The sequence below is a fragment of the Hylaeus volcanicus genome, chromosome 8 (assembly GCF_026283585.1).
Source record: "Hylaeus volcanicus isolate JK05 chromosome 8, UHH_iyHylVolc1.0_haploid, whole genome shotgun sequence".
NCBI lineage: Eukaryota > Metazoa > Arthropoda > Insecta > Hymenoptera > Colletidae > Hylaeus > Hylaeus volcanicus.
Window position 1 is genome coordinate 7,280,545 of NC_071983.1, and position 26,561 is coordinate 7,307,105.

The 26,561-nt window shown below is 37.2% G+C and overlaps 2 protein-coding genes across 7 annotated transcripts in view; one reads left to right on the forward strand and one right to left on the reverse strand.

The window, feature by feature from the left end:
- Positions 1 to 17: 17 nt before the first annotated feature.
- LOC128881265 (dnaJ homolog subfamily B member 6-like) lies at positions 18 to 24,231 on the reverse strand. Of its 4 annotated transcripts, none has more exons than XM_054132154.1 (8): positions 23,841 to 24,231; positions 8,284 to 8,395; positions 6,509 to 6,618; positions 4,757 to 4,867; positions 2,802 to 2,987; positions 2,010 to 2,253; positions 1,841 to 1,930; positions 18 to 1,241 (listed from the first exon to the last, which is right to left on the reverse strand). In XM_054132154.1, the coding sequence occupies exons 2-8, from the start codon at positions 8,349 to 8,351 to the stop codon at positions 1,070 to 1,072; spliced, it is 981 nt and encodes a 326-aa protein (XP_053988129.1). In that variant the 5' UTR covers positions 8,352 to 8,395; positions 23,841 to 24,231; the 3' UTR covers positions 18 to 1,069. The 4 variants fall into 4 exon arrangements, with proteins under 4 accessions (XP_053988129.1, XP_053988131.1, XP_053988130.1 ...); XM_054132156.1 differs by lacking the exon at positions 23,841 to 24,231 and adding an exon at positions 10,948 to 11,183; XM_054132155.1 differs by lacking the exon at positions 23,841 to 24,231 and adding an exon at positions 10,786 to 10,941.
- Positions 24,232 to 25,994: 1,763 nt separating this feature from the next.
- The window catches only part of LOC128881263 (calcium-binding mitochondrial carrier protein Aralar1), a 31,288-nt gene continuing 30,721 nt past the window's right edge, over positions 25,995 to 26,561 (forward strand). The window contains exon 1 of one of the 3 annotated variants that reach the window (XM_054132146.1): positions 25,995 to 26,385. In XM_054132146.1, the coding sequence (XP_053988121.1) occupies positions 26,344 to 26,385 (42 nt within the window). In that variant the 5' untranslated portion in view covers positions 25,995 to 26,343. Of the gene's footprint in view, positions 26,390 to 26,561 lie in introns of all 3 variants that reach the window. The other 2 variants (XM_054132151.1, XM_054132148.1) reach the window with 2 other exon arrangements.

Consider the following 26,561-nt stretch of genomic DNA (forward strand, 5'->3'; position numbering starts at 1 on the left):
AGAAAGTAATGAAATACTAGTGTGTATTAATAATGTATTTTCCACGTAAGTTTAACATTTCTTCCTTATCATTATATACACATACGCAAGAAACTAACTAAAAGAAACAATACGATTACGACACTTAAGTGTTTGGGAAAATGTTTTCGCGACAGAACGGAAATCCTATCTCTGAATCCCTGTTTCACGGTTCGCCTAAAAAGGAACACATGCCATTCATCCATCGTGAACGTTACACAGTTACACTGCTATCAGGAACGTTGAGTCCACGGTAGATGGTAGTGCTATTGAAGTATATATCAATATACTATATGTATATGTATATGTATATGTAGTCGTAATACAATATTTTATATTTAAGAGCACTGGTTATGGCTGCGAAGTTAAACGGATCGTAAAAGAACGTATGTACGCGTAAAATGCGTCCACGTGCGCGTGTACTTTAACGCGAGTTGAAACTCGTAAAACTCAGTCCCAAGTGTTCTCGAGTTCTCGCGACTTAGAAATATTACGTAACTTACGAGATATTGATTCATTTAAATCTCTAAAAAACTAAGATAAGCGAAACTTACCGTATGTAAATGTAACGCGTAAGATTTCGAACGGAAACATGAAAGCGCTGTTTATAAAACGCGAGAAAATCTGTCGCACATGATTTCTCTCCTCCTTGCGCAGACGTTGGTCGAAGAAAACGAGCTTTTTTTCAGTGAGAATAACTTCGTAGCGAATTTTTATTGATACTTTCAAGCCGGACAAAATGGTCAGTCGAAGCTAAGCTACTGATACACGTTTATTTTTGCAAAAGATTGCTTTATATCCCTCTCGCGGGAGGTTACGACACCGAACACGTTTCTTTACTCTGACGACAGCAAAAGCGACGTTAATTAGGAATTAAGACGAAAATTTGCATCAGCTCCGTAATGGGATACACATATGTATGCGTGTATGTAGGTATGTATGCGTCTGATAGATAAATGAAAGAGACCAAAAAAAAAAAAAAGAGAAAAAAAATAGAAACAAAAGACGGGAAGAACTGAAAAGAATGAGAGAAGGCTGCATTGTTTGGCCTCTATTTTCTCTTACTCTTGTCTGTGTGCTTCTTAGTGAGAAGTGGATGATAGTGCGTCTTTATTCTGCTAGCCCTCAGATGGTCACCGTTGACTGTTCTCGAGTTCTGGCCAGCCATCGCGATGTCGCTGGCATTGTCGGTCAGCGGGCGACTCGTCGATGCCTCGTCAAACCTGGTAAAACAGAGAAGGTGACGGGAACAAAAGCTCGGTAGCATTTGTCGCGGTTTGCTCGCAATAGTTAAGTTACTTCTCAATTTAAGATAATTTGTTTTGTGGTTTGTTTTAAACGGGCTCGATCGCTCGAGCTAAGAGATCTAATCACTGTCATCGAATTTTCGTTGAGTAAATCGGTGCCTCGATATCGTTTTGCTGTTCAGTAATAAGCGTATGTACATGGGTGTATATATTTAATTTTTCTTTTCGTTCACGTCGTGTACAATGCGTGGAGAGTGCGTCGACCAGCGGCGCTACGTAAACAACAAAACAAGCATTGCAAGAAAAATTCCAACGAGAAGTGAAGGCGGTCTGATGGAGAGATGAGAACTAATATGGATAACGAATGACCATGGTGCAATGAACGTCGTTAAATGAACAATTATGAGACAATTATTTCTTTTTTTCTCTTTCTCTCTGTCAGGTAGATAGTAGCAGGAACAACATCTCGGTAGACCGTGGAGATATTACTCGCAAACGTGAACGACGACAGGAATTTCTCAATTGTCGAGCGGAGATCGAGCGAGCGTTCTTGTAGAAATCTGATTTAACTGTACGTTATTGATTGTGGGACGCCGTTCACCGTCTTCGACTTCAGCACGTCGTTTTCGAAAGACATTATCGTTTCCTTTCCGTTCTCGTAAATCCTGAAACGAAATAGTTTAGCAACAACAAAGTGTTTCACAGCCTAGCTGCGCGCGAACCTGCTGTTCTATACTCCCTTACTTTTTGGTGGTGATCTTCTTGCCGTTGATAAATCTCGTCGAGGTATTCGTTCGCCTCATAGCACCGCCACCACCACCGCTGGTTCCGTCGAAGCTTGCGAACGAGTTGAACGAGGTGAAGGTGTTTCCTCCACCTTCAAAAATGTTGGTGAACGGTGAAAAATGAATCCCAAAAGGGTTGAAGAAAGGCGTACTTATGCTGTTACTGCTTGGGTGACTACGCCTGTGAAAGCCTACATTGAGGTCTTTGGGAAAATAAACAACACCGTTAATCACAATTTTCACTGATCACACTCCAGGATTGTTTTGTATTAATCGATTAATCACCACACAGATTTTTATCATTCGGGATCATTCGTATCATTCGCACATTGAATGGTTGCTTGTTACACACCAACGTACACATATATAGGGTGGAGCGTTTAAATGGGAACATCCAAATATCTCCGTAAACAGCACGTATCTTTCTTGCTGTTTGAACAGTGCCTTTTGATTCGTGTCAATAAAAGAGCATCAAATGCCAAAAAACGCAACCTTATTTGAACTATTTTAATATTTAACAATAAGATAGAAACATTTGAAATTCGCTAATTTACGAGCAAATCGCTGAGAAAGACGCGTTGCAATGTCACTTTTTATTACGTTATGCATATTGTCAAATGTTTCAGCTACGCATTGTATCTCCTACGTATCTCCTATTGAAAAATGCTACAAACTTTTTTTACAACCAAATATACAAACGAGGGCCACTCACATTTTCACAGATTACCGATGTACGTTATAATTTACTTACCATCAGTCATCTTGTACAAGTCTGCGAAAGCACTACCACCGAAGAATTCTCTGAATACTTCCGCAGGATCTCTGAAGACGAAGGTATTAGCGAAGCGAGGATCAAAGTCGTCATCGTGTCGCCTCTTGTTTCCTGGCATTTGAAGACCTTCCTTTCCATACTGGTCGTAGACACGTCTTTTCTTTTCTGAAATGTGTACAAAAAGTAGCGATCGTTAATACCAATCGTATGGTGGGCTCTGAATGTGTTTCGCTTGGTTTTATTCGGTCCAAATTCCAAGAAGCAGGTACTGCAAGGCTTGCCAGGTTAGTAGAGTACTGCCAGATGACTTCTAACATCAGCCGAAGTTACGGCCACCGTAACAGCAAAACCAATATAGAGAGAACAACACTGGACTGTTGGATAATCAGGATACTTGTGCGAATCCTTGAAGGACCATTATAATTATAACCAAAAATATTTTAAGTGAACTTAATTAATTTGAAAACAATCATTTGATGGGTCGCGGTGGGCTTAGTGTTAAGAATGTGTAACTAATAATCAAAGAAGACAGAGAATTGGCAAATTATGCGAGAAGACCACACCGAGTACATCAAATGCTACAGGTTCTCCGTCTCTACCTCAACTATTCCTTCTCCAATCCTTTTCCAATCTGAATGAACGAGACCTGAAAGCGTTGGAAAGTTGATGTCGCATCCGCGTGGCCCTTCAAGGATTTAGCCTTCCAAGGTCACTGAAAAAGGGTGAAACTACTGGAAGCAGATTAGGTCGTACTCTTGTTCGGTCAGTCAAGCAATGGTTAGAAGTGCGGAGAGGTACAGGCAATAGAAACTGCGTTTACGGTGATTGATACACCGTGAAAGAGAAAAAAGTGTCTATCGAATATTCCACGGGGACTGATACGATCGACGAGCGCGATACTGTTCGCGGAAATCCGTCAGGAACTCCTGAATCCTACGTTTGAGCAGCGAGCGAGGCTTCGACGGTAATCGTAACCAGCACAACCGAACCAATCGTGCGGAAAGAAATGTATGTACACGATTGTAACATCGTATACCCAGCAAATTGTTCATCGTTTCGATCGGATGTTCTACCCGTGCGTGTTTGTGTGTTCGGAAACAAAACAAAACTGAAGGTACTTGACAAGGGGAGGTGACCACCAAGCGTGACCCTGACTCATTAATAAGCTCTTGCGTAGCGGTAGATAATAGCAAATTAAAGCTAATAGTATATTGTTTCGGGGACAGACGGTTTATAGTTTAGAATGTATACAACAGCGAAAAAATAACTACGTATATCACAAAGGAGGAAAAATATTGTAAAAAAACCTATTTATATATAGCGCAGGTACCGTATGGGAGTGTGAATGTATGTTTATCACTTTTAGCTTCGCTTAATCTATGTATATTAATATCGAAATTTGTACTTTATTCTCTTAAACGCTACATAGTCTAAATAGTTTTTTTTTTTACAATGTTTTTAGTGAGTTTGTTTGATCTCACTTGAGTATCGTAAAATTTTATGCAATTTTGCTTGATACGTTCATTTATGTATTGCATTGAGGGGACCAGAAAATAATGTTGTTTCTGCGAATGTCAATACTTGTTTATCATTTATCAGCTCATTGTATATCAATTGATTTTTATATTTTATTTTATGTAATTATACTTCCTGTGATAAAGAGTAGCAATTTTTTTTCAATGATGTATATCTTATAAATTATTATATAAACCGTCTGTCTCCAAAACTATGTAATACTTGCTTTCGTTCTTTGTTATTTGCCATAGCGCAAAAGCAGATTAAAAAATCAGGGTCAGGCTTGGGGTTCTCTCCTTGTGAGAAGAAAAAAAAAAAGAAAAAGAAGATGGAATAAAACAATGTTTGGCCACTCTCTCTCTCTCTCTCTATCTCTCTCACTCTCTCTCTCTTAAAGTCTTTTTTCTCTTAAGTGGTACCGAAAAATCGCTGGAAAGCAGAGTCAAAGTAATTCCGGCTGGTGAATCCACGGCCGGGCCTCGAAGACGCCTTCTGATACAATCGTTGGTCGTAGATTCGTCTCTTCGCATCTGGACATCGAGCACGGTCACGAGAGACAGTCCGGAAAAAACAAAGATTTCTAATTCAATATCTTTTGCTTTCAGATCGGTGACAGTCTTTTGTTCGTCGACGACACGGCTCGATCGATCGTTATTTACAGGGATGCTTCGGCTATACAATCGTGTTGTTCATTTTAGAACTAAGACTATTTGAATAATTTGTTATTCGAATATTTTTCAAGTATTCGTATACTATGAATAAACTTCGAACATTTGAGTATCAAATATTAATGTTTGAACACTATTTTCTGAATATTATTATTCAATTATATTATTACTATATTATTTTTGAATATTCTATCGAATGCAGTGCGGAACCCCCAAAATGATAGAAATTAATACCCATCGTATGGTGTCTAATTTATTTCATCGACCAAGATCAAGTAATACAGATAAAAGATATGTATTTGAAACTAATGCAATAAGTTTCTCTAAAGAAATTACAAGTCCAACTGAAACTACATGTGGCAAAATAAAAAAATGTTAAACGGTAACAGTGCAAAGTAAAAGAGCAAGAGGCTATATATGCAGCATTTGTCACGGGAAAAGCTTCGTTAGCTGGCAGTTACTCATTTGCAATTAAATATTAATAAGCAATAGTGAATTTTCAGGTTTGGGACGGAATGGTGGCATCGATGTATCCTACTACGTATTTCTGCGAAATTTAAAAGATTCTCGATGACATTCGGCTAAGTTATAGCGATTCATACTATAAAATTTAATTAAATTTGGGGTGAAAGGACTTTTAAGTTTTCAATTTCTATTTTCGAAACCAAACGTACTATGAATAAATTGTTAATATAAAAAAGTTTCGTCTTATAATTCTCTATAAGATATTTTTTAAAAATTCGACGAACGAGTAATTGTCAGCTAACGATGCTTTTCATTTTCACCGTTGCAAATGCGATCGAATTTTATAAAAGAGGACTCGTAAGTTTACAATTTCTATTTTCGAAACTAGACGTCCTACGAATAAATTGTTAAGATAGAAAAGTTTCGTCTTGCCATTCTGTGTAACAACTTAAAAAATGTAAAAATCTCGTCCGCCTGCGCGGGTCGGTCAAAGTACGATCGCGACCTTGTTAGCGATCAGGCTCCTCAGAATTTCCAGGAAAAATCGTCTCGCAGTCGAAAGGTTAAATAACAACGAATTACTGTATGTTCAGCTGACGAAACAACAACGGATCATAAAAACGATCGATTCGTTCTAGATTTGGTCGGACTGCTCGATCGTGTCACGAGTCGCTGGGTCCCAGAATAAGTTGTACTACTTGGAGACCACTTGAAAGAAAACGCTCATGCGAAATTCGGCTTTGCTGACAAGCAGGAGCTCCTGTCGTTCATCTCCTGTTGGCATCGCGACGCTCTGCGTGCTGTACGGTTTCGTTACCGTAGGTAGCGTCGTTGATCGATTCGCATCAGGCAATTAATTAAAGCCACGGAGAATCAATGTGATCGTAGCAAGAACTGGCATAATAGCAACACCATCGTCACTTGCGAGTCGTTCGATCCCCTTTCTCGAACTTGCCAGTCGTATTTGAGAATGAACGTTACGCGCAATGTCTCTAATGGTCGCGTGTGAAAATGAAAGATAACGAGAGGAAAACTTACCGTCTATCAACACTTCGTACGCCTCGGATATTTCTTTGAATTTTTTGTTCGATTCGTCCAGGTTCTCGGGGTTTTTGTCTGGATGCCATCTCAGTGCTAATTTTCTGTATCTGTAAAGAAACGATAATTTCATTGGTTGATATAAGATCGAGAGCTTTATCGTATGCTAAAACGATCGGAAGCACTTTTTATCGCAGATATTCTTTGGAAAGTGGCTGCGTTCTGTTCTAACTGAAGCTGGGCTAACTGAGCTGGGACGATACAAATGTCGAGACTTGGACCGAAGCCAACATTTCGCCGAAGACAAAAAGCTATTCATTCAATCTTTCTTTGCTCACCACAGTCACGGTTTGGTAAATAAAACCAGTGATTCGAGGATACTTTAAGTCTCGCGGAAATCACACTTTTCCCGTTACCTTTTAAATGTTTACGCGAATTCTGTCTGCGTAACGTAGCACGTTGGGTCTGTGAATGATGTCAACAGAGAGAGAGTCACGTGCTCAGTTTCTTTTACAATTATTAATGTCGATATCTTAACCAGCGGTTTATTTATAGAAAGAGCATAATACTGAACACGTTTCAACGATAAAAATACTTGCGGAAAATAAAATATGTACGTTCATGCGTGCCTCATAAATTATTAACGGTTTCTTTTTGCTTTGAAATATCTTGATGGAATGGTCGCCTTAAAGAAATAAAAGAAAAAAAGAAAAAGAAAATAGTAAACAAAAAATATAAACATTAAAGCAGCATATCCAAGCAATAAAGAGCGAAATCCACGCGAGTCAAAATGCTCAAATTCAACATTCAAAACTAAATGATTATCGTAAATAATTATCGGTATTTTCGATCAAGATATTTAAAAATAAAAAGAACTGTTAAACCCTTCGTCGTTAAAGCAGTATATGATTATGAGAAAAGCTTTTCCTTTAAATACTTGTTAATATTATAATTTCGTAAAAAAAAGAATCTCGAATAACGTTTTATATTTGCCTCCAAATGTGATTTCTACCATTCGGTCATTCAACTACCAATGAAATAATAAAATCTGATTTGCTAGTAGACTCTACACGCGAACGTCTAAATGTTCCATATTAAATATACAGGATGCTCCAGTCTTTTTCCGAGCAAACTGTTATATGAACATATGCTCTTCAATGTTTTACAAAGGAGTTACAACTAATAATACAAAATGATAATGAATTGGCGTATCGCCGACACAGCGTACCAACGTATTATGAATATCTCTATTTGTGTTTACATAAACTCTTATATTTACTTACTGAAGTAGTTTATACCGACATATTTTATTAACGTTTTATTAACGAGTTAACATTTCAAAATGGCTTCAGTTATTACGGATACAGGATTGGCATCTAACAAAAATTGACCCTATATCGTATATTATTATTAATTTATTAATTTCTTATATATTATTAATTTATTCTTCATTTTCTCTAATCGCAGCAAATGTGCCTGTGATCCTCTGCACTGACTATACTTCCGGAAGTAAACATAAAGGTTTATATAAACACAAATAGGAATATTCATAATATACTCGTACGCTGTATCGACGAAGTGCCAGTTTATTATCATTTTGTATTATTAGTTATAACTCCTTAATAAAACAATTAAGAGCATATGTTCATATAACATTGTTTTCTTACTTTTGCGTGTAGTACACGCTGGCAAAGTTTGTCCGGAAAAACCTGGGACGCTCTGTATGTGTCTTAATTAACCAGACAAGGAACGGAACTGTGCGTATAGATACTCACGCTTTTTTTATATCCCCACTAGAGGCGGTCCGTTGCACCTCGAGGATCTTGTAGTAGTCGACCATCATTCGCTATTGTGCTCGTGCTCGGATGTCAGGGCTTAGGCAACCACCTGTCGAACAATGCGAGAACAGTTATCGTAATTAGCAGGCCAATTGGCAAACACGCCGCGACATCGGGAGTCAATAGGCCAGGAACGCAGGAAAAATACAGCTATCCCAGTTTTGTTTAGCTGATTACCAATGTGCAATATGTAACAGCCATGAAAATAATTATGAAATAAGATAACGTGTTACTTGAAATAATATTAGATTATAAGGAAAATAACGAATTTATAACAGAAGCTGTGATTTTTACCAGACAAGCCTGGACCAAAAAGATCGATCTTAATGATCTATGTAAAATCAGATCGAGTCATGAAATAAGAAAACTTGAAACCTCGTTCAGCTGCCTTCAGCTGCCGAGTTTCCGTTTCCAGATCGACTCACTTTTACGCCTTTACATACGGAAAACTTTCGTTTGCAACGGAGTCTTTAACCCTTTGTAGTTGTCGCGCGAGTTTCTGAGTCATCGTCAACGTCACACGATGGTTCACCTTCGGTTCTACGTTACTCAAACCCCGAGCTGAACGTGTTGAAAATTTTCCGTTGCATTACTCATAAGAAATGAAAATGTTTCGCAACGTTATTGTTATTGCGGTCTCGAGAGTGTATCGCTGAGAAACGGTAAGATTCGAAGCGTTGAGACCAAAGACAAAGAGAATATATGGAGCAGAGTAGAGCAGAGGAGTCGTAAGAGCCCCTGCATGTGGAAATGTAAAATGGGAAGAAAGGGAGAACAAGAGAGCGAGAGTATCTCTGTTTCTATCCAAGTTTGTACACAATTATAAGTACACAATTTTAAGACATGTCGGGGGAAGTCGTGGAAATTAAGGGGCAACGGACTCAAACTGTTATTCAATTTTCAGATAACATGAAAAATGTGTTACACTTGTAACATTTCTCTATTATTGACGTAAAATGTTTATTGAGATCAAATAACACATTCAACTTTAGCCAAGCTTACACTCGATCGAGTAAAATAATCAACGCAAGACATTTAAGATGGTTTGGTTAATTAAATATGAATCATATGAGTTTATTTCGATGTTAATTGACCATTTCAATTTGATGAAAAACGATATAAAAATGTTGCAATTTTAACACAGCTTCCAATGGAACATACAGACTTTCACGTGAATTTCTTTCAATTTAAATGAAAATGCAAAAGGAAGCTGTTGAAAATTTGATATGTTACAAAAGTCGAAATTATAAACCATAAAAAAAAAAAAAGGAATTACGAACCGCACCGTTGCTGAGATATAATTAATTAAAATCTGAAGCTGAACGTTGCACAGTAACGTTTTGTGTTGTCACGATTGTTTCTCGAGTATTACGAATGTATGTGTTGTACTCTTACAAAAGTTTTCAATTATACTTTTGATACATAAAACATAAAATCTTCAAGTGTGAAGAAAGATTTGTGGTTCAAGGTGGACGTCAACAGGTCAAGTTCGCATCGTTTACCGTACTGTTAGTGATTCGACAACAACGCGACTTACTCAAGAAACTAATTATATGCCTGACAAATACTCGAGCACACTTTCCACGGTATAATAGCTAGGCGTTTGGCGTCATGGAAAATTCTGACCACGGTGCAAATGATTTTCAGGGAACGCAGGCATCACGGCCAGGTAGAAATAGAAATAAATCTCGAGCCGCAGGACCGCGAAGGGTCAGCGATGCTGCGTAATGCGTTGCACTTCATTCAGACTGTCGGCGATCCGTAAGTGGATGGCAAAAAATAGGTGTCAGCTCTCCAAAATAGTTCCAACCGTACTATGTAGTATTCCAGCGGTGCGCGCGAATATATTCCACCCGAGTTAATTTTGTACGCTGTTTTCAAAATAGTTACGCAGCATCGCGTATAAATGGCTCACTCCGGCTCGAGTATCCGTGAATCGATCCTACGAGCTAGCGTTCTATCGAACAGATAACCCTTTGCGGTCCACATGCTTTTTATTTCACGTCTTTTTGTCGACCCTTCGCAAATGATGTTAATTGTAAGTGTTTGGCCCCAGAAATACAAAGAGTTAACATACTTTCTATATTAAAATGCTCGATAGCCTAGAAAATGATCAACTTCTTGCAATTTATGTGCTCGAAGCACAATTATTCATAAAAGTAATCAATTATTTTCGATTCCTTTTTACGTGTACATATATATTCGTAACTTAAATCATACATCTGTCCAATTCGTGTTTTAGAAAAGAAAAATCCATGTTCGATAATGGGTAATCTTCAAGAATTACTTAATTCTCGTTAGCGCTTCCTCTTAATTTTAATTTTCTATTTTTTACAACTGCTCCCACGCGCCAACAACTTACTCCTCGCCGATTGTATGACACATATTCGCCTAAGAATGCACGTTCACGTTATAAATCGTAGAAATCGAAAGACTTGCCCAGTAATTTTCAACCACATCGCTCCAGAGGTTCCTCAAGCGCAAACTTGAACTCTACAGACACGCATGTCTCACTGAATCGCGAAAGAATCGTCCGAACTCAACGATCACTCATCGGCAACACCATCTCTCCGTGGAACAACATTGTGCTCTGTGCCTCACCGGCGTGGCGCAACGCAGAAACGTTTCTCGGAGCGACTCATCGTCGCTGGTGCGAATAGGGACGATTCCAATGGCCGAGGAACCACACGGAAGACGAAAAACCGGTTGGGCTGTCGAAGAGCTCGAGTCACCGACGGATATTCCGCGCTGGGAAATCGGCGACAGGTTTTCTCTCGAACCGCGCCAGCGACTACTCGGTGGAAAACTGCGGCTCAAAGTCAAACACTGGACTAACGAAAACGCTAAAGTTAGCCGAGACGTGTATCGAAAATAGTTCGAAACACGGAGGTGGAGGTCATTACGTTTTATCCCACTTCAGATGCTTCGTCTTCCCTCTCTCAACGAGCAGGGAAACTAGTAGACAGTCTGCATTCTGTTCGTTCCAACAGGACTATAGAGAATGCAGTGAATCACTCTTCTATCTAAACAATATTCCAATTGAGTTGTCCTTAAGTGGCTAAGCAGAGTCATCAAGCTCTCGTTGAATAGCGGACGAATCAGAGAATTTACGAGGTTTATTTGAGCGGTTACTCGGTGAAAATTGATTCGGAGTAACGCGGATAGACGAGGAAATATTGGTTCGTAGTGAAAACGATGCAACTATTAAAACTATTGCAGGAGTCTCAACAAAAAATACGAAGAAGTCAGGCGATGGGGATTCGAACACTAGTCCCTCGGATCGGCAGTCGATCGCTTTTCTCATTGGACCATTCACCACCTTACCAATTATGTTTTTATTTGACACCCTATTGCGTACAGGAGGCGCGATACTACCCTATTATTATTAATTATGGATGTTAATACATTTATGGCAAATGGAGATACACGAAAGGCTATGAGAATGTGTACAAATCTAAAAAATATATAAAGTGACAATAACAAAGTACATTTTACACTGTTTAGAAGGTAACATACATCTGTCTAAATTTAATTTCTTAACTACATATATATCTGTAAAAATATAAATTTGCATAAATAGCTACAATATAATCATTAAGCTGCGAATTTTCATGCAAATTCATATTTTTACAGATTCGTATTAATACAGAGAAAGAATTCAAATTTAAATGGAAGTACGTCTCGTCTACTAAACGATATAACATGTATATTAGTATTGATATTTTATATATTTTCGTATTTCTGTACCTCTATTTATCATAGATATCCGCAGACTAAATATTATTAAACTATTGACTAATTACTATTGAACTGTTGCGTGTACGATAAGAGTTATGTGTCCAGTTATAGCGTGCAGCGTATAATACATGTATAGACAAATGTGTATTTTTGTGGTGTTTACGTAGCATCCGCGTTATTTTTGAGACACATGTGACACATTTGGTATTTTAGTACCGCTCGCGATGCTTTTTTGACGCGCGCCGTCTTGTGGCGAATATCCGGTACACAATTTCTGATTTGTGGCATGTAATATTTTCGTGTGACATGCGTGTCACGCGAACACACGTTACGGAGATACCACATGCTAGGTACATCGTGGAGTTTATCATACACGCGCGTTAGTAGAATATCGTAGGTCACGCATAAATTACGCAAATCACACGCAGCACACGAATAAATGGTATACAAGGCTCTTTTTTATTAGTGCAATAAAAGTTCGATAAAAATCCTTGAAAACCCCTTAATTGATCCGGAACTATGGAACCATCGAAAGTGAAGTCAGAATTATTTTCGAGGTTCCGCAAAGTGTGCTGCCAACAGACAGCCAAAGAAACTTTGCGATCGTTCGAATGGCTGGTTTCTAATCAGTGCACGGGTGTCCGAAGTGGAATTATCTGTAGTGTGTTACTAGGTGAACAGGACTTGTCTCTATCCGCCAGGTGAATAGCGTTCGTGTCCATACGCGACACACGATCCTGAACAAACACCTCCGCGATCGGGTCGAGGACGTTGCCGCTAAGGCGGTCATCGCTTTCAGCGTCCGATAGACATTCGTGCAACTTATTTCCTAAGTCCTGCATCAAACGTCGATGGTCTCCAAGTTAGAACTCTCGAAGCTTTCTGTGGTTTTCGTAAACACGTCGTTTCATTTAATACTTTATTGCCTTTGTAATTCCAGAATCTATAATAATTACAATGGTCAATTCGAGACTTTTTATCTACCTAAATTACCGTACGCCAAATAATATAAATGTAGATTATATTTAGAGTGGTCACAAAGAAATGATTTCAAAATTCCTTGAATTAAACTTGACGAGGACACTACACGTTCTGTTTTCTATGTTAAATTCGACATCTTTCTTTACCACCTTGTGGTTTCCATTGAACTGTGGCAACTTATTTTCAACAAAAAGTGCCATTGACAAAGAGAGAGATTTTAATATCTATTAGCTGTATAAGTCCTTGTATTCCTCCGAAGACGTATCTTCGTGTCGTTAAAAGACACGGAGACATTTTAGGTACAAATCTTAGGCGACTCGCCCTGCATTTCGAAGCGAAAAAGGAAACCGTATTCTATCTTAAACAATTGTTCTTTTATTTCATTTTAACATCGTGTCGATCTTATTGAAAAACCCTTTAGTAAATGTCAATTGGCAACACGTGTTGTGAACAACTCCGCGTATTTATGAAACGGAATTTTATGCGCAACAATCGAATAGTTGATCGCTCTGAAAGCGACTCGTGATGGATATCGACCAAAGCCAAACTACGAATTAGGAAGGACCATCTAGGTTATAATAAATCCGGACATACAAGCGATGATCGCGAAATCCATGAGTCACGCCGCTTTCGGAGGTGTTTTTGGTCTGCCTACACGTTTAGTGCTCGTCCCAGGTAAAACGACGCGAACAGTCATCGCGACGTGGGTCGTCGTGGGCGTTTTTCCAACAGTTTGGTCTAAGGAACTCGGCTACTCTCCGGGTCCATTGTCCTAAGAACATCGACGAGGTCCTGTCTCGAACTCCCAACTCCGCGATGCCGCTGAAAACTTGTTGGCCTTTGCAGTGCAATCGTCGATTTTTTCACAAGGATATTTCAGAACGAGGAACCTTGTCGAGTGATATTCGTATTATTTACGTTGTCCAAGAACGGTCGTCGTCAACTGTTCGCCGTTTACTAGATAAAAACCCTATAGCAGAGAGCTCGGCGAGATTCGCACTTTACCACTTTTTAAATCCACCTCCAGCGATTTACCAGCGCGAGGAACGCGGTAGGAAACGAGTCTTCGGTATTTCAAATTCACTGGTGTCCGAGTCGAAGCAAAACTGGATTCGATGGCTTGCGTAATAAACGATTACAAATATTTCGGATGCCTATTATGTTCGTAACGAGCGTCCTACGTTCGGTTACAGATTTTAATTAATTATATCTCAGCAACGGTGCGGTCAATAATTGTTTTTTTTTTTTTCTTTAATGGTTTATAATTTCGACTTTTGTAACATATCAAATTTTCAGCGGCTGCCTAAATTCCATTTTCATTCAAATTGAAAAACACGTGAAAGCCTGTATGTTCCATAGGAAGCTGCGTTAAAATTACAAAATTTTGATATCGTCATTCGTAAAAGTGGGGTGGTCAATTTAACCCTTTCGGTACGGAGGAGTCGGCCGCGGTTATACATTCGTGGTTCGAGGAAGTTTTCCACAAGAATGGTTGCATTGTACAGCATCGTAAGCCGCGAAAACGTGTTTTGCGGGATTCGTAGAAGTCTCGAGCGTCTAAAGTTTAGACTCTAAACTTTTCATTCGGACCACGACGGTCATCGGTGAGTGACGCGGCATTTAACGTGTTTAATAAACATATCTAAAATGTTTATACTGCTTTGTCGTAGCCTAAACCGCTAATGAGCGGCAGTCAGTAGTACCCGAAGGGGTTAAATCGAAACAGGTTTGTTAAAACGTTAACAACTACCTTAACGAGGGAATACGTTGTGTACGACGTAAAGTTTCTATATCGATATGACGGATCGTTAATAATCGCCGCGTGCCAGTTTCTGGTCTTGACATTCGTCCAAAGATGATCACCGAAGTCACCGAGAAGCGTTCGGGCAGTAATCCAAATGGAAAGATTGGGAGACACGGTGATTTCGTTGCCCGAAAGATCGCTACAAATCACTCCCTCGCGCAAGGCGGTGATCTTCGTGTTCGTCCAGTGTCTCAAAAAGTTAACAATATTATGCTCGGTCCAAGAAGTAGACAAACGAAAAGTAGACAGTTGTTACTCTTGGTAAAATCGTTTTTATAACGTCATTTATATTAGGTGTAGAAATTAATGCTGTGCCTCTATATTCGATTATTTATAATTCTAATTTAAACGGATATATTTACTCGTCGTTTTAGTATTTTACATTTAAATACGAATTTTCTGAATCCTCAACCTGATGGTCATTGTAATGCATTTGTAAGAACTTCAGTAACCATCAAACTTTGCTTATTGTTATTCTTCTGCAATTACTGTAATTATCGAGCGCACTTGTAACTTGTTAAAATAATAATAATAATAATAAACAAAAATATATAGTTACCAAACTTCACATATATATTTATGTATATATAGTAAAATAAAATTCATTATCATAGACGATGAGTTTTTGATTGAAATTCAAGTTTTTCAACTCACCAGAATAAACAAATATTTATTTTGATAGCGGTATAAGTCCACTTGAAAATGAGATATTCTATAAACTCTCTGCGTAGCCAGCTGCAGAATTTACAACTTTGGAACCACATCCAATTAAAAAATAACGACATTTAAAAAAAAAAAAAAAAGAATTATCACCTCTATAAGAGATTTTCATATTCATAACCTCGGGTATATACAATTTATTGCTTTATATTCCACTTGTGCGTCCCAATTACTTCATAATCGTTCATCATGCTGTCAATGTAGTCGTTTTAAATTAATAAAATGGAAACCATGCATTTTTTTTTTCTTTTATTACGATAACGTTTAAAGTTATACGAAATTTTGGGAAATCGAAGAAAGTATCGTAAAGATTTGTGTGCAGCGTGAAGATTAACGAGCAACGTTCGCGACTCACGGTTGGAAACACGGAGCAGCGTTTCGCGATTACGTGCGAACATAGCAAGGCGAGTGTGACACTTCCGTTGTCGGTAGCGATGGGATCGAGAATCGTGCAAGGCGTACCAATTTATGAACAAATTTCGTTCTCAAACGCTATTCGTTGTCCGTTTCGCGCTCCTACATTTGTAAAATAAAATCGTATCGTATACAGGAGCGGAGCGTTTAAATGGGAACGCTCAAATATCTCCGTTATTTTTGGTTACATGAAAACGAATCTATAGAACAAAGTTACACTGTTTGAAGGGGTGCATGTAACGGTTAGACTATTGCATTATTTAGAGATTTCAAGGTCATTGGAATTTTTTGTTTAGACGGACCGGGGTATTTTCAGTATTGTAATCTTGTAGATGACGCAAAAACAAATTCAAATATCTATTATATGTTGAACTTCGTACGACCTCGTGAGGAGATGTTTTAGGTACAAATTTCATTCATTTTATAAGAATAACTTCTCGCGTTTGGATTTGTTTTTTTATCAACTACAACGTCACGATAATGAAAATACCACATTATAAAAAAAAAAAACATTGATGACCTTGAAATTCCTAAAAATTTGACCTCGAAACAATCTTAAACTATAATATATTCCCCTCCGAACCAGACGATGTTTTCCTCTGACATTTTTTCTATCACAAAAAATATACGAGATCAAAGACGAATAAAATCGTTTTAGATTGTACATTATACATCGAACTCGGTTCCATCGCTAGTTGCGAGTGTTTCGCGTCGTTTCGCGATGCATCGCCAGGATCGTTTTAGTAGCGAAACCGATACGGCCAGTTTTTGTCGGGAACGAGGGAAAAGATGTCCAACTCACGCGAGTTGCATCGCACGGATTAAACGGAATCGCCAAATACGGTTCCCGAGCTACTTTCAGGAACACCACGTGGCCCGATGCGATTGCGAATCGTGCCTCTGACCGATCAATATGACTAACATCCGTTCATATCCCTGCCTTTATCAGTGCCGTTTGAAACTTTCGATAAACTCGTACCGCCAGACTTTATTTAACTTTTTGTCCATCCAAATAACAACTTACGGTAATTGTTCCGTGGATTTATTTCATGGAGGATTTTAACAAAGCTTCACTGGATTGTTCTTTGATCGAATATGAATCATGTGAAACTCTATATTTTTTTTAGATATTTATAATTGTAGCTTGGTAATACCGTATCGAAGTTGCACGTCGTAGAATAATGTTCAATTCCGTTCAGTTGGATTTTTTTTTTTTTTTTTTTTTTTTTATCTATTTTATCTTATCTATATTAATGAAATGGTTCAGTGGCAATTAAATTTTCATTTGGAAGAAACTCTTCTGAATATATAAAAGCATATTTAAATTGTTGCTTTCGACTTTCAATAATTGAATAATCTTTGCAGTTCAAAGATTATGGGTCTACAAGTATCTAAACATTACTGTTTTTTTACTTCCGCTATGTTGTACCACTCCATAACTAATTTCTCTATAAAATTATATTTTGAAAAGACTTGAAACATCGAAAAAAGATTCAAAACAGCTTTAAAAAAATGCAGTCCAGGTGTCACGAATTTTCAAGTAAAAGACTTTACATTTTCCTACACGATGTTTAACAAGATATTGCCTTTAAAAAATATCATACCATTGTCCGATCTTTCTTTCGCGCGATACGTATGTTAGAAAGTGGATATGACTTTTGGAGGATTGGAGAGAAAATTGAACGATGCTCGGTTCGACTGTTCTATTGGTATGGTCGGTATTAAGTTTTTCAAGGAAAATCGAATGGAACGTGGGCGAGAATACAGTCCTCCACAAATTAGTCGCAGAAATACTAACACCTTTACAAAACTCGCGACCTACGCGATCTCGTAGACCAGCTTATACGCTATACCCACGTAACTATTTCATGAGCGATCTTCGACTTCGCGTTAGGTGCTTTGTCGATCAATCTTCGATCGATGGATTCCGTTATCAATTAATAAAGCTAATCGATAATTCTATTTTCTCGACTCTTAATATCAAACAAAGAGTGAGTAAGCCAGTTTTTTTTTTATTTATTTATAAGGATGTCTTACAACAATATATATGTCTCAGTCTTATAACAATATCTATGAAGGTACAACTGTAACACCTAATACACCAGTCTTGCTTTTGTTCGTTTTTTAGATACATTTAATTCTTGCTCTACCATACTTTGCATTTACTCAGATAATTCATATCTTTATAATTCTTCATAATTATTTCATTAGGAATATGCTAGTGGCCCGTTGAGACCCATTGCTCCTCAACATATGTATATAAATATACAAAATTTGGTAGCCATCACATTTTGCTTATTATTATTATTCTAATAAATTACAAATGAGCTTGATAATTACAATAATTATATAAGAATAACGATAAGCAAAATGTGATGGCTACTAAAGTTCTTATAAATGCACTGCAATGATCATCAGGTGGAGGATTCAGAAAGTTCGTATTTTAATATACAATACCAAAATAAATTAAACATATCCGTTTAAACTGGAATTATATATAATTGAATATAAAGACAGAGAATTAATTTCTACACGATGCAATGATCATTAGGTTGAGGATTCAGAGAGTTCGTATTTTAATATACGATACCAAAATGACGACTAAACATGTCTGTTTAAACCGGAATCGTAAATAATCGAATACGAAGACAGAGAATTCATTTCTGCACCCATTAATCAAATGTAAAGGAAAAAACTCGACGGGGAAGTAGTTGAAACCTTGAAATCTCGACCGCGGTCCTTGTAAAGTCTTAAACGTTGGGAAAATGAAGATCAAGAGTCGACCTCCCGGTACCGCACGTGATTTTCCACGGAAAATGCAACCAAACGCGTAAAACTTGGTCGAAGGAAAAGGAGAGAGAAAAAGGAGCTAGGAGAGGAACACGGTGGGCGTCCTTTTGCGCTCTCTCGAGGAGGCGTGACGTCAGTTTTACATATTCGGGCAGCGAGCGATGTATCGAGGAAAAAGGTTTTCGCGTGTGTCTCCCGATCTTGAAAGGCTGTGTTTGTATCTGCCAGAAGGACGACGATTCGAGACACGCTGACATCCTTGCCAGTTTAAAATACTGCCACGGATATTCTTTCTTCGTCGGATCCGGAGATCTTGGCTATGTAGAACTCGATCCTGTGACTATTGGCGGAATCGAGTAGCCTTTTTTTTTTGGATTTATTTGGAAATTTAGAAGAGTATTCTCTGTGTTAGTATATATTGATTTAGATCTGTTTGCTGTCTGATGCTAGGTATAACAAAATAATCGCGTGACTTTCTCAAATTGGATAGTGTAAATAGACAACTCATTAGATATTTAGGATTGTTTAGTGAGAGTTCTAATATCATATTAAAACAGTGACAAAACTGTGATATTGTATGAATTAATTTAAACTCAAGGTTAGTACTTCTGAAACGATCGCTGGGTATATTTACAATGTTTCTTTTTTGAGAACTCATCACTATTTATTGAGGCTTCTAAACTCTACTACAATAGTAATAAAATTGCGATATTGTATAAATTAACTAAACTCGAATTTAACTGTCCTACAGCGTAGGTTAAGTACATTCACAATGTCTCTTTTTTGAGAACTCATCGCTATTTAGTGAGGCTTCCAAACCCTCCCAAAATGTAAATAAACTTGCAATATCGTAAGAATAAACTTAAACTCGAATTTAACTGTCCTGTTATGCGATAATATATTATTCCTTTCTGGGCGTACAATTCTCTATTTATAAAACTACGTAAACTTTACTAAGTGAATGAGGTACGCAATATCGCAATTAAGAAAAGATAAACAAGCATTAAGGTCAGAGTTGAATATTCCAAGAGACGTAGACAAATGGAAGCATGAATTGATAAGACTACCGGTTTACATTATAAAAATACAAAAATACATCCTGTTATGTAATAGTGGAAGCTTGCTTTCATTTAACAGAATGTAAGTATAAAAGAATCTTGTTCTACAATGCCGTTTTGCAGTGACCTGTGCGTGGATCATTTCGTTAGAAAAAAGCATTTGGCAGCGACTTTAGTTGAGAATTTGAATTCGTTAAGCAAACCCATTTAAAACCACAAAATGCTCATTTCGATATATATGGCTCAATGAATATAAAATGTGCTGAAACACATTTTTAAAATACATAATAAATAGAAGTAATGGAAAATTGTAGTCCAAGTAATATTCATACAAGTCGAACGTCTTTACGAAATCAATATCACGAATAGATTGTAGTCCGATTAATATTAATACAAGTCAAACGTCTTTACGAAATCAATATCATGCATGGAAACTTCCTAAAATTAAATCATCGAATTCTAGACGTTCCAATATGGATATTTCCTGGACACCAACCACCAAAAATGATGTTTGTTAAGTAAATCCACGACATGTACTCCCCGAGTACTTAGAAATGCAAATGTTGGAGTTAATGGAGATCTGAACAGGGCTAAGGCGTTAAAGGTTCCCACAGTTGGTCGACAAAGTTCTCCGAGTACACAAAGAAGGGGTCTCGGTCGAAATATACAACTAAAATTAACCACGGCCGTCGAAGCTGTCCTAGACCCTTTCATTGGCCTTTTAACCGACATTTTTTGCTCCCGACCTAGCGCAATACGTGTTGCGTATCGCTTTCCTAAAGATACGTGCCCACCGCAACGCTAACGTTTTCGTGTGAATTGAACCGTTCAACTCAAACGAAACCAAAACGAACAAAATCGTGTTTCTAGAGGACAATGTTACACAACATCGCGCAACACTGCTCGTATCGCAATCGAATTTGCCACTAGCGCCTATTTACGTGCTATCGACGAAATAGAATTAGGTGAATCTCATATTCTTCGATGATTCCCTAGACAGTTATCAAATAACGCTATTTGAAATATTATTTCGCGTACATTCATATATACGAATTTATGTATCCATATATAAATGGCATATATAATATGTATTTTATATATTCATACATACATATTCATAAAAAAAATATATATATATATATATATATATATATATATATATATAATATACAGACACGAAATATTAGTTCAAATAACATGCTATTTTATTTCATAATTACTTTCCTACCTGTGACGAAGACACGTTTTTTTAACAGAAAATTTCTGCAAAGATTTCTTAAAATAAGTTGTTTTTGTTGCACATTACTTTGAAAATAATTCGTTATTTAAAACAGCTATTATTTCCAATGTATCGATATTATTTTTATCTTCAGATAACTATTTAGAATAACAATTAAAAATGAATTATCTATTATTTTCATTCCAATTGAAATACGCCTGTTTTCAATTAAAAATATCTCCCTGTTTTAACAGTCTATCCAAAGGTTCGAACGCGGATAATTTCCATAATAATAAACGAAATTGTTGAAAGTCCACCCAGCAGATAATCTGAACAATGAAATCCTGACTTTGATATCTATCCTACAACTGATTTCTGATTAATCGTTTGAGGATCACGAGCGACGGATACGACGTCGCATCGCTGTTGACAGTGCATTAATTGCTCGGTCAACGGCGATGATTATCGTCAACGTCGAAGGGATATATACAAGGCGAATAGGTGGCTTTGTTACTCGTTTCTTCGCACGCATAATCGTACTCGATATGGAAGTGGTATGAATTACGTTGTTTGGTCGATGACAATGTATGATTGGTAATGGCAAACGCTGGCTATTGCGAAATCAACGATCCTTACAACGCGAGGCTCCAATTAGACGAGAACACAAACACTTGCCTGCAAGAAGAAACTCGATAATAAACGCAGAATGAAGTTTACATTTAATTTAAATGAATAATTCACCGTCGACAACTATTCTTGCTATTTAACGATAAAGTAAACTTAAAAGAGAACTTGCTACAGAAGCGTGTTATCTCTGTAACCCTTTCTCTTTGAGTTCCAAATTATAAAACTCAACAATGACTTAATTTATATTGGAGCACAACTTCATTTCTGCCTAGGAAAGTTATTTCATAGTTTTGTTTACGAAAGAAAAACAATTTTCTTATAATATGTATGTATGTCAAAATATATAATTATGACACAATTTAAAAAGAAGTTGACTTATTAAAAGTACAATCAATCCTTCTGGTGATAAAAATACAAAATTACTTTCCAGCAACCCAATAAAACGTTCAAAGTATTCTCTTACAAAGAAGCTGTTCCTTTCAACAAGAAACTTGGAATGGGATGGGAAATTGAAAGTACTGAGAAGAAGACAATGAAAGAAGCGAACAATTGAGCAAAGAGAGACAATTAAAAGAAGGAAGGTGAGCCTGCTTGGCGATAATTTGTGGTCGATGATCTGCTAACTGACTTTAAAACAGCCCAACCGTGGGATGTGTTATACGAGACGAGAAAAACTGCCGTTATTAGGCTTCAATTTCTGTCGTCGTTTTGCAGCATGTAACTTATTATAGTAAGAATGACAAGGCCTCGATAGATTTCCTCATCTTGTACCATTAGTATGGCTACCACAGTTTATTCTCTGTTAATTTTCATTAAGTCTCCTTCTGTAACAATAAATGTTACAGGGTTACAAGATAAAAATACTTTGAGCAGCTTTAATGATGCAATAAAAAAGGTAAATTGGAGTTTAGCCTTGGTTTCAGTATGCTTTAGCGAATCTCAGTTAATCCACAGATTTGTTCAAATTAATGAACAGCCTTTAATAGAGAATAGATTCCAGAAATGGATGGATGGATTTGTAGCACGTATGATACTTGCTATAGAACCATAGCAACAAATAAATGACTTTGGAACAAATTATGTACATATATGTTGGAACGTAATGTTCGCAGGTAGAGAAAATGTGATGATTTTGTATGTACTAGGTACAGAGTAGCAATGTAACTGTCCATAATATAGACTCTATACCTTAGATATTCAGTAACAAAGCATTGGAATAAAAAGATAAATAATTATCCTACAATGTAAAAAATATGAAGTATTAATTTTGTTGTACTGTATAATTTGTGGTTGCAATGTCAACTATTCCTGTCATATTTAATACAAGTTTGAGTTTTAAAACTCTGAGAGTCTTAAACTCCTAACTGTCGTTGAGCAATAGAGATCGTTAACCTTATCCTATTATTGTCTATCGTATAGTCCTACCCTAATATTAAAAATATCTTACTGTATCTCCTTAGCTATGAATAATGTAAAAAAAGTGCAACAAAGATTTGCAAATCCAAGGACACACAATGCCCAGGTTTGTGGCATTCATTTGTTTGTCCAATGTCCCAAGAATCTGATAAGACATAGACCATGAGTGTACCCAGTCGACAAAGTAATGTTTCCAAGAAACATGCATTAAAACAGTCATCCACTGCATGAGTACCACGTGCATGAACGATTAGAATTTCGTTATGGATAAACGATGGTCGTGAGGTGAGAATACAACGCCTCCGTTTGGCGAGAATTCCGAGTAATTAATGCTTTCAAATGTAGCATATCATTTACACGTCTTTCTAGACATCCAAGGTTATCCTGATAAAGTTACAAATGGTTATATTGCGCTTATCATTTATCTAGCAACAGTACAGGCCAACACGATCATTATCGACTGGAAATGACACGAGTAGCTTCGTCGAGAGGTCATAACGTTAATTTTGCGTTTTCGATAGTTCTAAAAAATACGTTGTCACGGCGTGGAAATGTGGTTCGAATCGCGTAAACACCGAATTTTATTGTAACGCGTGGTGAACGATATCGAGAATCGTGTTGTTCTCGAAATTTTCAAGCGGAACATGTTAGTCATGTTACGAGAGTCCCGTTGACGACCTAGCTTCGTGCGAATTTTCAAGAAAACATCATAATATTTCGTACTTACCGAGAAGTGGCTCCTGTTCTTCTTCGTCGGTCGCACAGCGATGAATTTTCCACGGAGAAACGGATTGTTGTTTTCGTTTTGGACCCAGGACAGATACACAGTGGACGAGAAGCGACAATCTCGCGAAAAAGTAGAGAAATGCGACTGGCCGCGTGAAGTTGGCGCAAACAAAGCTTCGCGATAACCAAGATGGCCGCCCGTTTCGATTTTTCTAGACCACCGTTACTCTCGTTTATCGATCCGTTAAATTAAATTCAACGTTGCTGTTCGATCGGACTCTGAAAAATTCTTCGATACGAATTGATATATATATATGCTATTGTTGCAAATATACATGTATGAAGTTGCAACACGACTTGAAACAATTTGTTGCAAGCTGGTTATTCGTTTACAAAAGAGTCATTAAAACAAAGTTCTTAATTCTTAAGATAAGCTTGTAAGATTTAATGTAATAAGTTCTTTATCAACCGAATTGCACTATAAAGTTACAGTTGGTACTTTAATTCAAATGTATTTCAAGCTTAAATTTCCAAATTTCTATTCTCAAGATACATATTACGTCCCAAAATAAGCGGTACGATTAAAAAAAAAATTAAGCTGATACGATAATCACGGGTCAGGTAAGAATACTTTTGAATATCGTAAACGTGGCTATTTTTAGGGAACCTTTTTCCCGCCAAAAATGTTGCATCTCGAAACATCTGTTTCCAAGGTTGTACATTCAAGACCCATACCGGATTGAAAATGTTGAGAACAAATGATGACAGGAACTTTTATTATCGATACAAAAATAACAGAAATTAATATCTGGAAATATAAAGATACACTTTTTTCGTGACGTATGTGCAATCGATAACGAAACGCTGCAGTTTCGAGGTGACAGTGGCGCCAACAGTCGTGAAACGTTAGACAACGTATCGTAGAGTATCATATACGGTTACACGATTTCAAATAACACAGAGTTATGTTATAACATTGTGTAGTAACCACTGACGGATCAAAGGGAATTTTCTAGACCAGGGCCTTTTCTGGACCAAGACATATCGCATAGATGTTATTATACATCGAGTAAATAGCAACAAGATCACGATCGTAAGTTGCCTTGCAGAAAAGTTTAAAATTATGACATCAACGTTAAAAAGACGTATAAATAACTGCAACGAAACGATGTTAATAATACTAACTATAGCAAAATAAATATCTTAATTCGTCACAGTTTGCAAAGTTAATTAGTCGGTATACCGTACCATAAAGTTGCCACGTGGATTTGTGTCAACGTATGAATCGAGGATGTTGAGAATATCTAACAAATAAAATATTTCCTAAAATTAATGAAATAGTGTCACGTTTTAATTAAAACTCATGGAAGAAGATTCTACAGTTGAATTATATTATAATATGCAAATAGATATAGATGCATTTATTTGTTGATTCGATTTTTAAATTGATTTGAATTAAATCTTTTTTTTAAATAATCATTAACAATCTGGTGTCATCGAACGAAACTTAATTTTTTGAATTATGAAGCTTGTAAAAATCATGAGGAAAATCCAAGATTTATTATTATAAATAATTTGGTGTTAAATTAAACAAATGTACTGATTATTTCTATTACACGCTGTCGGCTTTACATAAATAAAAGTTTCATTTATGATAAATTTACTTGAAAAAGTCACAGAATTCATTTCTACACATCTTTCAAATATCAACAAAAAAGATTTTTCAAACTCAAAGTATTAGGTTGTCTCAAAAGTTTCTTTCGCTTTATTAATAAGTAATACATGTACAATAGTCTATGTTTTATGTTACATTACTGAATTGTGCACGATTCATTTTGCTCCATTACTGTTATAACATGAATATCTATGTAATTAGATTGTCTATTTATATAAACACGACCACGTCAAATAATTGAGTGCAACTCGCGAAAGAAACTTTCTGGACAACCCAATATAACTTTGAATTTCGAACAAGCTGAATCCATTTAAATTACAACCATACAACTAGTAACCGTCTAATTCTTCGTAAATCGATAGTGGTACTACAGGAAGTAGTTGACTCTCTTCAGTCGAAAATTGTTAAGCTACTTCACCTTGATGTGTACTCGTTCGAGTGGGAGTTATAACATCAGCGTTACACGAGCCTAACAATAAGTTAAAGGCTGTGTAAATGTAGCCTCGGCCGTCGAGATGGCGCTAGCTGATTGATTTGCGCGCAGTAGCATGGCAGCTTCCGTTCTACAGAGTGTTTTCAAAGAGCAGGTGAGCGTTTCGTCGACTCCGTCGCGGTTCCACGGTTAGATCAACGCCGAAGAAGCTCGTAAAAGGTTCTTTTGTGGTGTGGCCCGGTGTGACTGTGTGTGTGTGAGAGTGTGTCGCCGGTGTTCGATTTAAAAAAAAACCGAACGAACAAAAACCAGCACCCCTCGAGAAAGGAGCATCGTTTTACTCCCGTGTGAACTCGTGCAGGGACGATCGAGGTAGTAAACTTCCTGTTGCTGGGAATGTTGAAGAACCCGCTTCTCGTTCAAGCATCCTGCGAAGAGGTGGGTAAGTTTTGCCGATCTTTTCTCTCGTAACGGTCGTTTCACGTCGACATCGATCGAGGTTTACAGATTCAACCAATTACGAGGAATAGATCGTTTAGTTTTCGTTATTGTCTGAACCTCGACCGATTAATTCGCGGCGACTCGCTATTTACTCGAGTCTAGTCGCGGAGACG